Raw genomic sequence first — 17162 nt, forward strand, 5'->3', positions numbered from 1 at the left:
TGCTCATACTTAGATTTGTCAATACTAATTGTAATTGTCTCTGGTATTGTGCTAGACGAAGAGCCGTCCACAGTTGGAGTGGCTACCTGTGCAGAGCCCATTAGAGGATGAGCAAGGCTTTTGCCCTGTTTGGGACCGTACCCTATCCTGTGATGTAGTGTGCACGACCATGTTTATCCTAACAATGATCCTCCAAGTGTCCCATATTCCTACAATAGGTGCACTGAAACCTCCCAAGCCGATGTTGTAGTGCTTGGCAACTAGAAACTGGTAGCAGCTTTTGGTTCTTTCTCTCTCTCTCTCTCTCTCTATATATATATATATATATATATATATATATATATATATATATAGCGAGAGAGAGAGAGAGACACACACACACACACACAGAGGAGCTGAAATTCTCTGGCCATCTTGACCACCATCCAATTCTGATTGCTAGATGCATTGAATCAGGCAGTATGCTCTGGGAGGCTGGAGGATTTTTCTGTCCAAACCCACAAGGCCGGACTTGGTTTGGTTGTGATGTGCTTTGTGAACAGATTTCATCTTTACTGAACCAGCTGAAACAAAGGCCAGCTTATCTAATTTGTCAGCTGATTCAGCTATACCCATAGAGAGTTGTTTGGCTCATATCTTCTTCATGCTCCTTCTCAAGAGACCTAACTTTCTTTCATTATCTTTATATTGTTAGACCATTTTCATTTTTTGTCTTGATTAGGCAATTGCTATAGCGGCCTGCTTCATGAATGAGGGACCTATCCTTGTTGTTTGCCCTGCTGTTCTAAGATTTCCATGGGCGGAAGAGCTGGAGTCATGGCTTCCCTTTTGTGCACCAAAGGATATCCATCTAGGTACTCATTTTGAGACCATCAATTGCAATTTATAGTTCTTGTGATATTTGTTTAATACTTTTTCTGCTTTTCATCCAATTGACGGGCAAAAGTGTTGCCCAGTGGATAATATGAAATTAATTTTCTTGATGGTCCCATGCATCACACTGTTTGTTTCTTTAGAAGTTTAGCTTGTCCATTATGCTAAGATTAATATTTCTCATTCTATAATTGCTTTCTACAAAGGCAAACAGATTGTCCATCTTAATAGAATTTAATTACTGTTATGTTCACTTCATGCTTGGATGTGAAAGGCTTCACCTAGGCATTGATCTCTTAGATTAAGTGCCATTTTAGATGACATTTGTTGCCTTCATGCTTCAGGTTTTCCTTGTAAGGTTGTTTTTCTTTGTTGCAGTATCCTTTTTTCTTTCTTTTCTTTCTGCAATTCATATAATCGTTCATCATCGATGATGGTTTTGGTGACATATGAACTTTCATGTTTTAGATATTTCCTTATACTTCTTTTTTTGTAGTTTTTGGTCATCAAGATAATGTTGCGTACTTAACAAGCTGCCCAAAAATAGTAGTCATCTCCTATACTATGCTTCATCGTCTACGAAAGACTATGCAAGAGCGAGATTGGGCTGTGATGATTATTGATGAATCACATAATGTTCGGTGTACGAAGAAGAAGATAGAATCAGATGAGGTACATGCTATAATATGCAAATTTATTGTGCAAGGAGCATAGTTCAATGATTTGGGTGCAACCAAAATCATTTGAATAATAGAGATCTCTATGGGTTTGGAAAAATATTTTCTTAGTAATTTCGATATCAAATTGATATATAGCAGATGTTTATGTGCTCGTCTCGACTCATGACTATATGTATGTTTGATCTGCAGACACAGGCTGTACTTGACTTGGCTACAAAAGTTAAGCGGATCATTTTACTGTCTGGAACACCTTCCTTGTCAAGGTTGCATTTGTTTCAACTCACGATTAGATTATGGGACATTTGGATTCTATGAAGATGCTCTCATTTGCTTGGAATCTCACAGTAATTGTGGCTGCTTTTATGGGCGTCACATGTCCAAAAGGACCAAAGCAAGCATAAGATTCACAGCATTTTTATTTCTACAGCCTCTATTGGCAGAGTTTCCTGAAAAAAGAAAAAAAAGAAAAGAAAGAGCAATGCACTTAGCCCTATGTGGTGCCCGCATCTGCAAAGGAGAATGCTCATTAGTAACATTTATTCTTTGGTGCCTTCCTGCTGCTATATTTCTTAAGGTTTCTTCTTTGGGCAATTCAATAAAAGATTCATAGCTAAAAACAATCACAACCTTGGAATAGTTTTGAATATACTAGAACACTTTAAACTTCTTTACATTTACACCATTCACACCACTTTCTCAAGAATAAGGCACTTTGTTCTATTATTTTCCAGAAAAGTTTTTGATACAAGTATGACATTTTTGTGTCCTTGAAAATTCAATGTTCTATTGTAAGTGCTAGGTTGTCAGAATTCAGAAAGGAAAGTAACTTGAATGGGGCTAGTAGGTTTAAGTTAAGTTGAGGCAGAGAGCATCTTAATGTTTTATTGATGTTGCCCATGGGTTTCATGAGCTTTTCTAAACATTGGGAACCCACTTTAGAAGCATTATCCTACATGTGTCCTTCATGCTTCAGAAAGCTTATTTTGTCCAACTCGGCTTCCAATTTTTGGGTTAGAGTAATGCTATTTTGTTTTTGAATACATAGGTTTCTGAGGAACACCTGCATATGTAATTTGCATTTCTAATGAAAAGCATCAGAGAGATTCATTTAAGTAAAAAGAATGCCTACTTTCTATTCACATTTCACTTTTTTTCTACCGTGACTCTTAAGTATGCTTTGCTTCACATATTAAAGATTTTGTGAGCACTCATTTTTGTGTGTTAACTGCATTGGCTGAATCTCCGACTTAAGGTTTTGAGTACTTGAAACTTTAAGATGAGTTTGAGAGCCGAGGATCTTTAATCCATGGACCTGATGTGGGTAAGTCTCCGCACAAAAACCATGGTTAGAAACACTAATGGTCTTACATCATACCTGAGATTGATGCTTGAGAACGACACTTTACTGCTTTATATAGTGAAAAGGTCTGATCCAAGTGACAATGAAAGGAGAGTCTGATCTTAAATTCATGGATCTCCAAGTATGAGGATCTTGAGATTGGTCAGACTTGAGAAACCGAACATGCCTTGGCTACCATCTTAGAACCATCTAAGTTATCATTATTTTATCTACATTGTCTTCTGGTTGTTTACCTGCAAACTAAAAGATCATGTACTTCAATATATTTCTAACTACTTGTCTTTTGATCCTAGGTGACAATAGGCCATTTGATATCTTTCATCAGATAAATATGTTATGGCAAGTGTTCTCTAGCCAAAAAACTTTGACTTGGTTTTGTTAATAAGGTTCTTGAGCGTACCTTTATTTTGGTTTCCGTGTTCTGATTATTATTTTATTCTTAAAATAGGCCTGGATTGCTGGGGAAGGACAAGTATGAGTTTGCAAAAAACTATTGTTCTCAGACAGTCAGTCAGGGTTATCAAGGCAAGAAGTTTAAGGTGCTAATTGAAAATATCCTTTTGTTGGATTTTACGGCAAGCATATCATAGGATACTGGTTCATCTAATAAACTTCTAGTGTAGGTTCCACTAGTTTCATCAGTTTGATTGAATTGCTTATATACTTGTTAACGAGTTTATATCTGGACGGGTCGTGGGTCCAAACCCGACTCATCCATCTCTTAAGTGTGGTGACTGTCATCACTTAAGGTGGCTGTTTTAACCCTAATTTGATTTTAATGAAAATTAGGAGAGTGAGAGAATTGCAGCTAGTGAGCGCGGTTCTTCCACCTCTGTCGTGGTTTTCTCCCTTGGTTTTTGAGGGGTTTTCCACGTTAAATCCATGTGTTTATCTAATCTTCTTCAGTATGCATATTTCTGCATGGTATCAGAGCATTTTTTTTTGGATTGAAGAAGACTTTTTTCTTGGTGAGCCTTTGCTGGAGCCACTTTTGGAGCCATCGCTTGAGCAGTTGTCTGAATGGGCCATCGTTGGAGCCGTCGCCTGAGTGCACCGCCGCTGGAGCGATCGCCTGAGTGTGCCGTTGTCTAAGTGGGCCATTGCTGGAGCCATCGCCTGAGTGCACCACCGCTGGGGCCATCAGCTAGAATCTACGCCCTGGTATCAATGCCTCTTGTCACTGGAACAGGTTGAGGATTGCTGCCTCTGGTGGGAGATAGACTGCTCAGCGCCGGAAAACCGTGAATATCGCCGGAAGAAAATTGAGGATTGCTCGCTGTATGGCATGGGCAGTAGCAGTAGTGAGGGCTTCGACTGTGTGCAGGTCTGTGCCGCAAATTGGAGCAAGTCCTCTTGCTTCGCCGGAAGTTGTGTCGTCTTCTGTGCGCAGGTCTGGTGCCGAAAATTGGAGCGGGTCCTCTTGCGTCGCCTGGTTTTTGTGTGTCACGATTCCCATTACGCTTGATGGCTGCTAAGCAAAAGGGGAATAACTCGATTGAAATGTATGTCGTAGAAATCAGATCATGTTCCTATCCAAGTTACGTCGATTTGCTTGGCCAAGGACAATTACCTTCGCTGGTCTGTAGCCGGTACGATGGGAATTGCTGGTTGTGGCAGGATTTCCTACATAAAAGCAAAGAAGAAATAGCCAGCTGAAACTGATCCCTACTGGGAAACGTGGTACCTTGAAGACATCCAAGACAAAACGTGGATTGTTAACTTTATTTCTACTAAAATTCAGTGATTGATTCTTTAGGAAAGGACTGCCTACAATTCTTAACTCTAGGTGTCACACCCCGACTTTTTGACACCCAAACATTTTTTTTTTCTAAACATAAAGCATCGAGGTGCGACTACTCTACAATTCAAAAGTGAAGGAGCCATCCCATTCAAAACAATGGGGCGAACTTTTATTTATATAATCATTTCAATTCATACAAAATCACATCTATGTATAACAAAAATGCCCTAAACTATATAATTGATGTCTAACAAAAACAAGACATCAATAAAACCAAAATAAGACGCGCCGGCACTACAAAAGACACATCCCAAAACCTCTCCAGTAGGACATGAGTGAAGCCATTTACATGCTGCCCCGGATCTGCCAAAACCTGAAAAAGAAACAACTGAAGGCTTAGCCTTCGCATTATGACAACAAGTCAGGAAAATACCAAACCCTCTTAGATAGAGCTCAAATCAGAAAACAATGATCAAAATCATTCATCATGATGTCGTGTCAGAGCACGACACGTACAAGCCACTCAATGGCCACAGTACACAATTTCAATCACATGCTTTCATATCAATCACATGCACATCAGTCACATACAATCATATACATTACATTTTCATTAACTTTAGTGAATTAACAGTTCCTGTGGGTGCAACACAGGCACGTGCACACCATGGGCGGCCTATAGCCAAGAGACAACTCTCGTGGTGACCCATAACAGTATGGATTCATTTCATCCGCTGCAGCGGTAGAGCACTCATCCATGGATATGTGAAGTCCAAGGAGAGATACTCAGCCTTCCCTAGGACACCCAGGTTGGGAAGGCGGAAGCCCAACGCTCCAAGCACAACACACAACAGTACCCTGGGGCCTTGCACCGCCTGCGCTCCGACAGGCGAGACCAGTGGCGAGAACGGGACGTCTCCCAAACACACAGCCACATCCCACTGGCCTCTCATCTCTTAATCATTCATTATTATCATTAGAAGAATGTATTCACAGATTGACTCTCATGAGGTTGGTACACTTCACGAGTGCACCCACACCTCCAAATGCCTCCACACGAGGTCTACTCATAACAATAACAGTCATAACTAGCCGTCACACACTATGGGTACAATTATCCTCCAATCCATTCATTTGCATTATTGCCCACGGCAATATATATGCAACAAAATACACATTCATGTCAATTATCGCATCAATCACATCTTTGAAAACTTAGCCAAACCACAGACAGTAGTCTCGATCTGTGATTGGCTCGTAGCTGTCCTATGCAGTTATCATTCTATGATGCTATCTAATGCACAATTGGGGTCGAGGAGACACTCGACTCGATACCCCGCCTCATCTGTCCTAAACAGTTATCAATTCTAGCATGCACATGCAAATGCGTCATTTTCAAAACAAACTACTAATAGCCTTTCAAAACAGTTCATGTTATATATCCTAGCATACATATACTCATTCACGAAACACTCAATTCACATCACAATACTAGGATCCCGTGATCCTATGAGCACACAATCACACATTTGCCCCAGGCAGGGATTTGCCTAGAATGCCGCCATACCTGTGGCGCGCTCACAAAACTCTTCAAAATTCCTCGAGCTTCGAACTTAAGGTTGACGGGACATACCCGGTGAACCTGCAGACATAAACAAAAGGTAAGATTCCTAATACATACCTCAACAATTCAAACAAATACAAAACAAAATTATTGAGGCATGTGTCATCGCCTCAAGAGGGTGTCGACGGGTAGTGTCGTCCTACAAGCTCTCCAATAGGCCACTTCCCAACCTCTTGCCGTTGCGTGATACCAAACGACAAAACACAATGCTTCGATCAATCCATCCTTAATACCTTCTTAAATGCTTTCTTAGGGTTAAAGTGTTTTCCCCAAAAATACCCCCACTTAACATACTCTTTCCCTAAATAACGCCAAGATACGCCCATTCACAGAAGCATGCGCTACGTGCTCCCTAAGACGGTTCTCACTCTTCCCCACAACCTCACAATCACTACCATGCTTCCTTAATGCTTCGAAAATTAATCCATCATGCTTAACTGATCATTAAATACATAAATCATCGCTTTCCAACGTAATCCTAACTTTCCCCCAAAAGCAAAATCGCTAACATGCGTCCCAAATCATCAATTCTAAGCTCTAGCATGCTCGAACAATAATTATACATGCTCTAATAGATAATATTCATTAATTTGAGCTTGATTAGGTCTCGCTCACCCCAAAACAAAAGTCTAAACTGTTGTAATCCTCTCGGCAGCCACCCCACGAGTTCAAGAGGCCCCCAAACGGCTAGAATGCCTCAATGCCGCCACCACCCACGCCTTCACTCCGCTGCTATGTGGGGAACAAATGTGTCCCTAAGCTGCACATGACCAAATGCCCTAAACAAGTCAGAAAAAAAAAAAAAATCGACCAACAAGGAGTCTGCTATAAGAAGAAAACAGTCGGTTGTGAGGGAAAACCGGCGGAAATGAGAGAGTGTGAAAAAGGGAAAATGCCCGATTAAAGGGCTGCCGATAGTGGGGAGACCGACAGGGAGAGGGTTCGGGCAAAAGGGAAAAACAGACAGAGGGGAGGGAAATCGAGTGGGGAAAAAGGAAGAGATGGTGAAGAGGGGACGGATGGGACGAGGAGGGAGCGGTGGCAGAGAGGAAGAGAGGGAAATCGTGTGGCAAAAGGGTGCTGACGCAGAAGGGAGAAGCTGCGTAGGAGGGAGGAGAAGAAGAAGGGCGAGGAAAGAAAAAAAGGCGAGAGAAGGAGGGAGCTTACCCTCTGCTGCTGCCGTCGCTGCCACCACCGCACCGACCTTCGTCTCCTTCTTCTCCTCTGCGCTGAGCTCCGCTCGTGGGTAAGGGAGAGATGCAGAGGGGAAACGAGGGAGAAGGGGAACGAGAAAGGGGAGACGGGCTGCGGCGTCGTGCTCCTCACGCGTGTGGGGCACGGGTCCGGGTCTAGACCCTAACTCGACCCGTTCTGCCAAAACAAAAGCCGAGCGTTACACTAGGGAAGTTTCTAACATTACTAAAATTCAGCCATTGATTCTTTAGGAAAGGAATTGCTGGTTGTGGCAGGATTTCCTACATAAATGCTGTAGAAATAATAGACGCACAAGAACGGAAGATCGAACACAGATGTAACGTGGAAAACACTCAACTAGAGGGAAAAAACCACGGGTGAGGAGGTCTGGTGCCCACTAGCTGCCAGACTCTCTCTCTCTTTGAAAACTTCATTAACTTACAAGATTAGGGTTTACAATGGTATAAGTATGCCCAAACTAGGACCCAATGGATCGGGTCCAGACCCGGACCCATAAATCAAGATCCGTCAACAAATGCAAAGAAGAAATAGCCAGCTGAAACTGATCCCTACTGGGAAACGTGGTACCTTCAAGGCAACCAAGACAAAACGTGGATTGTTAACTTTGTTTCTACTAAAATTCAGTCATTGATTCTTTAGGAAAGGACTGCCTATGATCCCGAAGGCCCTCACACATCAGAATGAATCAAGGAAAAAACTTCATTAGCACAACTATTGGAAATAGTGTATGATGTCCTAACATGTTTACCAAACTGACATACATCACAAAATATCATAGATATGTCCAAACTAGAACATAACTCAGGAAATAACTGTTTCAAAACTCCAAAAGGGAGATGTCCAGGGTGTTCATGCCAATACAAAAATAACTGAAGACAAACTTCTCTATTCTTCTTGGTCCTGCTAACTGCTGTCATAAGAGCATTAGCCACACAGATGGGAAGTCGATATAAGCCTTCAGACACCAAACCAACCTCAATCCTCTTTCTTGTCACCAAGTCCTCAAAACACAACGATTTGCGAAGAATATGAGTTCACAATTCAACTCCTTTGTAATCTTGCTGACGGATGAAAGATTCAAGGGAAGATGAGGAACATACAAGGCACCATGCACTAAAAAATTGTTTAACAAAGAAAGACTCCATTTTCCTGCCTCAGAGGTAAAGGAACCATCAGCAAGAGAAACCCGTTCCTTTCCATAAGATAGCTTATACTCATGAAAGAGCTTAGGATTGCGAGTCATGTGATGGGTGACACCACTGTCAACAATCCATTTTCCTATACAAGAATTACCTTTTTCAACAAAAATGGCCAGAACATCGTTAACCTTCACATCATCTGACACTTCGGCCTGACCAACATTGATCTGACTTAGATAAGCACAGAGTTCACGAATCTGTTCAGCTGAGATAGAGGCTTTCCCTCCACTAGAGGTGGTAGCATCAGAAACAGATTTCTTCCCACTAAAAGGTCTCCCTCGACTATTCTTTTCTGGATGGAAGTGATAGAAATCTAGCACCAATATCTGTAACCAGAAAATAGCATTCACGCAGAAAGATAGAGAGAGAGAGAGAATGAAGACAAGAAGAAACTGGGGAGAAGAAGCCGTGGCTAGGGCTGGGCATCGGGCCGGGCCGGGCCGGGCCGGGCCGGCCCGATAAGAACGTCAAAATCAAAGCCCGGAAACCGTATCGGGCCAGCCCGAGGCCCGGCCCGAGGCCCGGCCCGAGGCCCGGCCCGAGGCCCGGCCCGAGGCCCGGCCCGAGGCCCGGCCCGAGGCCCGGCCCGAGGCCCGGCCCGATTGATAATGGGCCGGGCGGGCTTAGTCGGGCTTTTGGGTGGGGCAGGTCGGGCCTGTTTCTCATTTCTTCTCCTCCTTCTCGCAAGAGAAATCGATCGAGTGGTTGTGGTGGACAGTCCATTGGAATGCAAAATCTGGCGATGAAATGAAAAAATGATCGACTGGTTGCGATGGTAACGAGAAGCGAGGGAGAGCGTGATGAAGAGGCGGTAGCGAGGGAGAGGAGCGCGATGGAAGAAGCCCTAACGGGCAGAAAAAAAAAATCGTCGAAAAAAAGTCGGACCTTTACGGTGATGGCGATGGCGACGGGTAGGACCGAAGGCTAACGGGGAGGACCGATGGCTGTGCAACGGCGACAGGAAGGACCGGAGGAGGCAGCCAAGGGCCGACGAGGAGGATGGGAGGAGGCAGTCTCGATGACGGAGATGAAACTTTTAACAACAAAAAGTCCAAAACCCTAAGTTACCTAAGTTCATTTTTGTAAAAAATAAAAATAATACTATAATAGTAATGTCGGGCTTCTCGGGCCACCGACGATCACAGCGGCAAGCCCGAGCCCGACCCGTTATTTACCGGGCCGGGCCAAGCTCGATAAAAAAAGCCCGAAACTCAATTTTTCAAGGCCCGGGCCCGGGCCCTTGGCGGGCCGGGTGCCAGGTACCCGGCGGTGGCCCGGCCCGGTGCCCAGGCTTAGCCGTGGCCAAAATGGTTTGCACGGCCTCTATTTATAATCTCATTTCCAGAATTCTAAGAGTCTCCAATCGTAGAATCCTAGGTCATTAATTACATCATAGAATCCTAAGAGACTTCACATATTACAAAGATATTAACTACAACATAGAATCCTAGGAGACTTCACATATGACAAGGATATTAACTACAACATAGAATCCTAAGAGACTCTTCACATGTTATAAGGACATTAAATATCTTAACACATTTTACAAGGATGTGGAATCCTAAGAGACTCCTCTTCAACATGCTGGTGGAGGATTTATAGTTTAACACCCTCCCTCAAGTTGTGCATGGTTTTGCACCATGTACTACTTGCCCTTTAGAAACCAGAATCGTTGCTTCGTTAATCATTTTGTAAATAAGTCTGCAACATGTTCATCTATACGAACATAAATAGGTTGAATCTCTTTGTCTTCCACCTTTTGTCTAACAAAGTGTTATCAATTTCAATGTGGTTTGTTCGACCATGTTGTATAGGATTAAAGGCAATGTTAATAGCGCTTTGATTGTCGCACATTAACATTGACGTTTTAATCTTTTCTCCAATGTCTTCTAGCAAATGTCTAACCCATGTAACTTCAGCAGTACCTGCAGCCATGCATCTGTATTCAGCTTCAGTGCTGAATCTTGCTACTGCCATTTGCTTTCGACAACTCCAAGACACAAGATTACGTCCAATGAAAATACAATAATTAGAAATGGACTTTCTTTGATCGCGGTCTCCAGCCCAATATGCATTTGTGAATGTCATAAATTGATGTCCAATAGTTATATTTTCACTCTTACCATAAACTAAGCCATCTCCTGTTGTTCCTTTAAGATATCTTAATATTCTCTTGACAACATCCATGTGAGTATCTCTAGGTGCATGCATAAATTGAGATACTTGATTCACAACATATATAATATCTGGTCTAGTAAATGTAAGATATTGAAGTGCCCCAACAATACTTCGATATTGCGTAGGATCTTCATATAACTCCCCATCCTGAGCACTTAGTCTTTGATTTAGAACACTAGGAGTTCCAACAGGCTTATAATCAGACATACCTGACTTGATCCAATGTGTATTTCTGTTGTGTCAATGTGAGGCGATTATTGTGCCTATCAATCTTCACTCCAAGAAAGAATCCTAAATCACCAAGCTCTTTCATTTTGAAGTTTTGCATCATCAAAACTTCAGCTTCTTCTATGTGTTTTTCTGAATTGCTGTGATAACAATATCATCAACATATATGAGAAGTAAAGTAAATATGTTTTCCTTTCGATAAATGAAAGAGAGTGATCTAGAGGACATTTCCGAAAACCACATTCTTGAATCTTGCACGAGAAACTGTCAAACCACGAGCGTGAGGCCTGTTTAAGTCCATAAATAGATTTTCTTAGTTTACAAACCCATGCATGAGAGTCTCCTTTTGTATATCCTGGAGGTTGTTCCATATATACTTCCTCCCTCAAATCACCATGAAGAAAAACATTCTTCACGTCCATTTGATGTAGTCTCCATCCATATTCAACTGCCAATGATATAATCACGCGAATTGTTCTCATTTTGATCATACGGCTGAATGTCTCATCATAATCTTCTCCATATTGTTGTGTAAACCTTTTTGCTACTAACCTTGCTTTGTGTCTTTCTATGCTGCCGTCAGGTTTGCATTTAATTTTGTACACCCATTTGGAGCCCACTACGTTCTTTCCGTGTGGCCTTGGAACGATCTCCCATGTTCCACATTCATGCAAGGCATCAATTTCTTCTTTCATAGCCTTTCTCCAATGATGTGATTTTGATGCTTGATCAAATGAAGTAGGTTCTTCCTCTTTGCAACTTTTGTCATGAATTACTGAAAATTAAGTGATAAAGAATCATAGCTAACCCACCTGTGAATGAGGTGACGAATGCGTTGGGATCTTCTAAAGTGGGGCATGTTGTCTTCTTCACTGTGAGCATCTCCGTCCCTTAGTCGTCGACTGTAGATAAGACCCGAATACCGATGTGAATCGTTGCTCCGTTCTTTATTATTGCTTTCGTGATGACTTGATGACTGTGTTGGATCTTCTTGATTTTCACTTTGAGCCATATCCGATGGTTGTATTGTTCTCTCTGGATCTTCACCTTGAGGCACATCATTTTCTATAACAGGATCTGCATTGAATAACTGTGTACTAGTCCAGGGATCATAAGATTCAATGGTTATAGGCATTTCATTTGTATCATCAAAACTATGTTCATCAAAAATGACATTTCTTGAAGTTTTGATACGTTTAGTTGTTTGATCTTAGCATCGGAAACCTTTATATTCATCAGCATATCCAACGAATCTACATTGAATAGCTTTGTCTTGAAACTTGTTCCTCAAGGCAGCATCAACGTGAACATAGCATACACAACCAAAAACCTTCAAGTTCTGGTAATCAGGTTGTTTGCCTAAGAGTGTAAAATATGGCAATTTAGACATCAAGAGTGTCATAGGCAAACAATTTATTATGTATATAGCAGTATGGAAGGCTTCAGTCCACAAGGAAATGAGCACATTAGTATCATGCATCATGCTCATGGCGCTTTCAACTATATATCGATGTTTTCGCTCAACTACACCATTTTGTTGTGTAAGAGCAGGTGATTTGTCTAGTTATCCCTTTTTCACGTAGAAATTCAATAAAATCAAGCGAGGAATATTCTCCCCCTCCATCACATTGAAAATGCACCACATTGGATGAAAATTTGGTTTGAATCATGGCATAGAAGTTTCGAAATATGTGGGGTACTTCTGATTTGTGTTTCATTAAGTAAATCCAAGTGAAACGTAAGTAAGAGTCAATGAATAAGACATAATATCTTGATCCAGACATGGAATCAATAGGGGCTGACCCCCATACATCAGAAAAAATAGTTTCAAAAGGTTTGGAAGCCCTTTGATTTATATTATGGAAAGGTAAAACATGACTTTTACAAAGTCCACAACTTGAACATTTTTTGACACTTGAAGTAAGAGGTAAGCTTGATCTTGAAATGAGACTATTTGTGACAAGTCTTTCAATGAAATGTCGACCACAGTGTCCTAGCCGACTATGCCACAAATCAGACTCCAAAAATTGGTTAATTTTCTGATCTATTTTCTGATTCACAAGTCTTTCAGTTTGATCTATTTTCTGATTTGAATCAAATTTTAAATCTCGGAGCTATGTCATTTCTAACAGAATTTAAAGTTCATTTTTTAATCTTTTGGTATACAAAATGGGTTTTCACTTTTCAACACCAAAGTGGACATAATAATTGATATATATATATATATATATATATATATATATATATATATATATATATATATTGCAATAATATCATGACAGTGTTGTGGTAAATATATTTGTTGATGTTTTAGTTACATGGAAATCGGTTACAATAAGATTGTTTTCCTCTCTAACCATGATCAAATTGCGATATTTACAAAATACTGGTGATATGTGTTTGCTAGTGTGTGAGTGGCATTCTGAATTGAAGTTAATGTATCATGAATCTTTACTCACTGCGGGCTTACATTTCCAGGATTTCTCCAAGGGCATTCGTTTACAGGAGCTCAACGTACTGCTTAAGAATACTGTCATGGTGAAGTTCCAGTGTCTTTTTATGTAATTTTAAGTGGTCATTAGTCTGCATATATTCTTATTTGTTTGCGAATCATCATTAAGGTGACATTTTCTACTTTGCCTTTTATGAACCTATGACAATATTTATGGCTAGGGTAGAAGCTTAAAAACTAGAGGTTCCTAGATGCTTTAATTAACGTTGCAATTCTAAGAAATGGAGGAATGAAATCCTTTTTTGGAAAATGAAGCAGTAAAAAACTTAGAAGTAAAACAAGAATAAAGCAAGGAGATCAAAGCAAGGAGATCAGCCAAATGCTTGATCTCAAAGTGATTATCAACTGAGGAGGGGGAAATGAGAATAAAATACAAAATAAAGAAGTGAGATGAATTCAAGGGGAAGCAATTATGCCCATCCTTCTCTTTTATGCCACTTCCGTCGTCGCTGCACCGACCTCCGTCTTCCTCTTCTCTGCATTGTGGTCGTAGCAAAGGGAGAGACGAAGAGGGGAAACAAGGGAGAGGAGGGCGACGTCGGGCTCCCACGCTGCTGGATTCGGGTCCGGGTTTGGACCCGATCCGGCCCACCTACAAAACGAGTGTTACATCCTACCCTCCTTAAATAAAATTTCGTCTTCGAAATTTAGATCATACCTCAATGCAAGAATAAGTGTGAATATTTCTTTCGCATACCTTCCTCGAGTTCCCATGTGCTCTCCTTCAACCCATGGTCTTGTCATTCCACTCTCACTAAATAAATCCTCTTACTGCGAAACACTTGCTCCCTTTGATCTACAATTCTAATAGGCTTTTCTTCCATTATCAAATCATCTTCCACTTGAATACCTTGAAAGTCAATCACATGCGTAGGATCTGGTACGTACTTTCGAAGCATCATGGAAAACATCATGAACATGACTCAAATTAGGTGATAGTGCCAATCTGTACGCCACCTCTCCGATTTTCTCTAATACCTCAAACGGTCCAATGAACCTTGGACCCAACTTTCCCTTAACACCACAACGAAAGCGCCTTTAGTAGGTGAAATCTTCAAGATCACCAACCCCAAAAGCCACCTCTCTGCTTCGATTGCCGGCATAACTTTTTTGTCTACTCTGAGCAGTCAACAACTTTTTCCTTATCAATTGCACTTGGTCGGTGTAGTGTTGCAATACTAAAGGGTTCTCGATCTTGCCATCACCCAATTCGGTCCAACAAGTTGGCGATCTGCATGGCCTCCCATACAAGGCCTCAAAAGGTGCCATCCCAGTACTAGAGTGCTAACTGTTATTATATGCGAATTCTGTCAATTTCACATGTTTATCCCATTCTCCTTTCCAGTCCAAAACACAAGCACGTAACATGTCCTCTAAGGTTTGAATGGTCCTCTCAGATTGCCCATCAGTTTTGGGGTGGAATGCTGTGCTCAACTTAAGCTTAGTACCCAATGCCTTTTGCAAATGCCCCCAAAACCTAGAGGTAAAACGTGGATCTCGATCCGCAATGATAGACTTTGGCACCCAATGCAATCTCACTATCTCGCCAATATATAACTCTGCGAGACTTTCTAAAGACTGATTGATTCTGATTGGCAGGAAATGAGCGGATTTCGTAAGTCGATCGACAATCACTCATATGGCATCATATGAGTATTCTGGTGTGAGGCAAACCAACCACAAAATCCATCGTAATGTCTTCCCATTTCTACACTGGGATATCAATTCTCTGCAACGAGCCTCCTGGCCGTTGATGCTTTGCTTTGACTCGCTAGCAAACTAAGCACTTTGCTACATATTCTGCAATTTCACGCTTCATTCTAGGCCACAAAAAATTTCTTTTCATATCATGAAACATCTTTGTACTGCCAGGGTGTATAGCAAATCTGGATTTCTGAGCTACAAATCTGTTAAGTGTTCAATCCATCTTCTTTGCCTCAGATTGAGATCCTTTTGGGAGAATATGTACTTCAACGACTTATGGTCTGTAAACACCTCAAAAATTGCACCATAGAGATAGTGTCTCCATATCTTCAGTGCGAACACAACCGCTCCCATCTCCAAATCATGAGTGGCATAATGTTTCTCCTGTGCTTTCAACTGTCTTGATGCATAAGCCACTAGACGACCGTGTTGCATCAATACACAACCGTAACCGATTTCCGATGCATCAGTGTACACCACAAATCCAGAATTACCCGATGGAAGCGTCATAATAGGGGCAGTGATAAGCTTGTCCTTCAAAGTTTGGAAACTCTTTTCGCACTCTTCATTCCAAACAAACTTCACTCCTTTTTTTAATAGCTTAGTCATGGGCATAACTATTTTCGAAAAGTCTTGTATAAACCAACGATAATATCATGCCAATCCCAAAAAACTTCTAACATCCGTCACACTGCATGGCGTATTCCAATCATGTACAGCCGACACCTTAGCCGGATCGACAGAAATTCCATCCTTCGAGATTACATGACCCAGAAAGTTTGCCTTCTCTAGTCAAAATTCACATTTCGAGTACCTGGCATAAAGCTTATTCGCAAAATACTCAACGCACTCCTCAAGTGATCTCTGTGCTCTGCCTCGCTATCTGAGTACACCTAAATATCATCCACAAATACGATAACAAACCGATCCAAGTAGTCTTGAAAAATTCGATACATGAGGTCCATAAACACTGCGGGAGCATTGGTCAATCCAAAAGGCATGACCTTGAATTCGTAATGCCCATATCTAGTTCGAAAAGCAGTCTTAGTAACATCTTCCTTCCGTATCAAGAGTTGATAATACCCTATCCTCAGATCGATCTTGGAGAATACCTTTGCATTCTTAAGCTGATCAAACAAGTCTTCAATTTTTGGAAGCGAATACTTATTCTTGATGGTGACTTGATTCAACATGCGGTAATCTATACACAAACGCATCGTTCAATCCTTCTTCTTAACAAACAACACAACTGCTCCCCAAGGTGACACACTAGGTCGAATGAAGCCCTTATCTAAGAGCTCTTGCAATTGCTTCTTCAATTCTTCCAACTACGTCGGTGCCATACGGTATGGTGCCTTAGAAATAGGAGTTGTCCCTGGTAACAACTCTATCTTGAATTCAACTTCTCGTATTGGAGGTAAACTTGACAGTTCCTTAGGAAACACATCAAGGTACTCACTCACAACGGCAACATCCTGCAACCTCACCGGTTCAGTCTCATTGGTCAACACATTGACCAAGAATGCAACACTTCCATTTTCTAACAATCGTTTAGCCTTTAGTGCAAGGATGCGTGGAAGGAAGAGGGCGTCCATAGAGAGAGGGCGAGCAGAGAGGGTTCAGACAGAGGGGAGAGGGCTCGAGCAGAGAGCATGGACAGAGAGAGAGAGTGCGGGAGAGAGAGAGAGCTGGCAGAAAAGGGGAACAACAGAGAGAGAGACTGATGGCTCACCTGAGCGCCGCCACCGCCGTCCACTTCCGTCGCTGCTGCACCGACCTCCGTCTTCCTCTTCTCTGCGTTGTGGTCGTAGCAAAGGGAGAGACGAAGAGGGGAAACGAGGGAAAGAT

The 17162-nt window shown here is 41.7% G+C and overlaps 1 protein-coding gene across 6 annotated transcripts in view; it reads left to right on the forward strand.

Annotated features, from left to right (window-relative positions):
* The window catches only part of LOC116257565 (uncharacterized), a 127192-nt gene that overhangs the window by 16864 nt on the left and 93166 nt on the right, over window positions 1-17162 (forward strand). For 5 of the 6 annotated variants that reach the window (XM_050078589.1, XM_050078592.1, XM_031634437.2 and 2 more), the window contains 6 exons: window positions 722-854; window positions 1370-1545; window positions 1743-1816; window positions 3217-3252; window positions 3362-3452; window positions 13577-13636. In XM_050078589.1, coding sequence (XP_049934546.1) covers window positions 722-854; window positions 1370-1545; window positions 1743-1816; window positions 3217-3252; window positions 3362-3452; window positions 13577-13636 — 570 coding nt within the window. The remainder of the gene's footprint in view (window positions 1-721; window positions 855-1369; window positions 1546-1742; window positions 1817-3216; window positions 3253-3361; window positions 3453-13576; window positions 13637-17162) is intronic. The other variant, XM_050078590.1, reaches the window with a different exon arrangement.

Source organism: Nymphaea colorata, chromosome 7 (assembly GCF_008831285.2).
Source record: "Nymphaea colorata isolate Beijing-Zhang1983 chromosome 7, ASM883128v2, whole genome shotgun sequence".
NCBI classification, from domain to species: domain Eukaryota; kingdom Viridiplantae; phylum Streptophyta; class Magnoliopsida; order Nymphaeales; family Nymphaeaceae; genus Nymphaea; species Nymphaea colorata.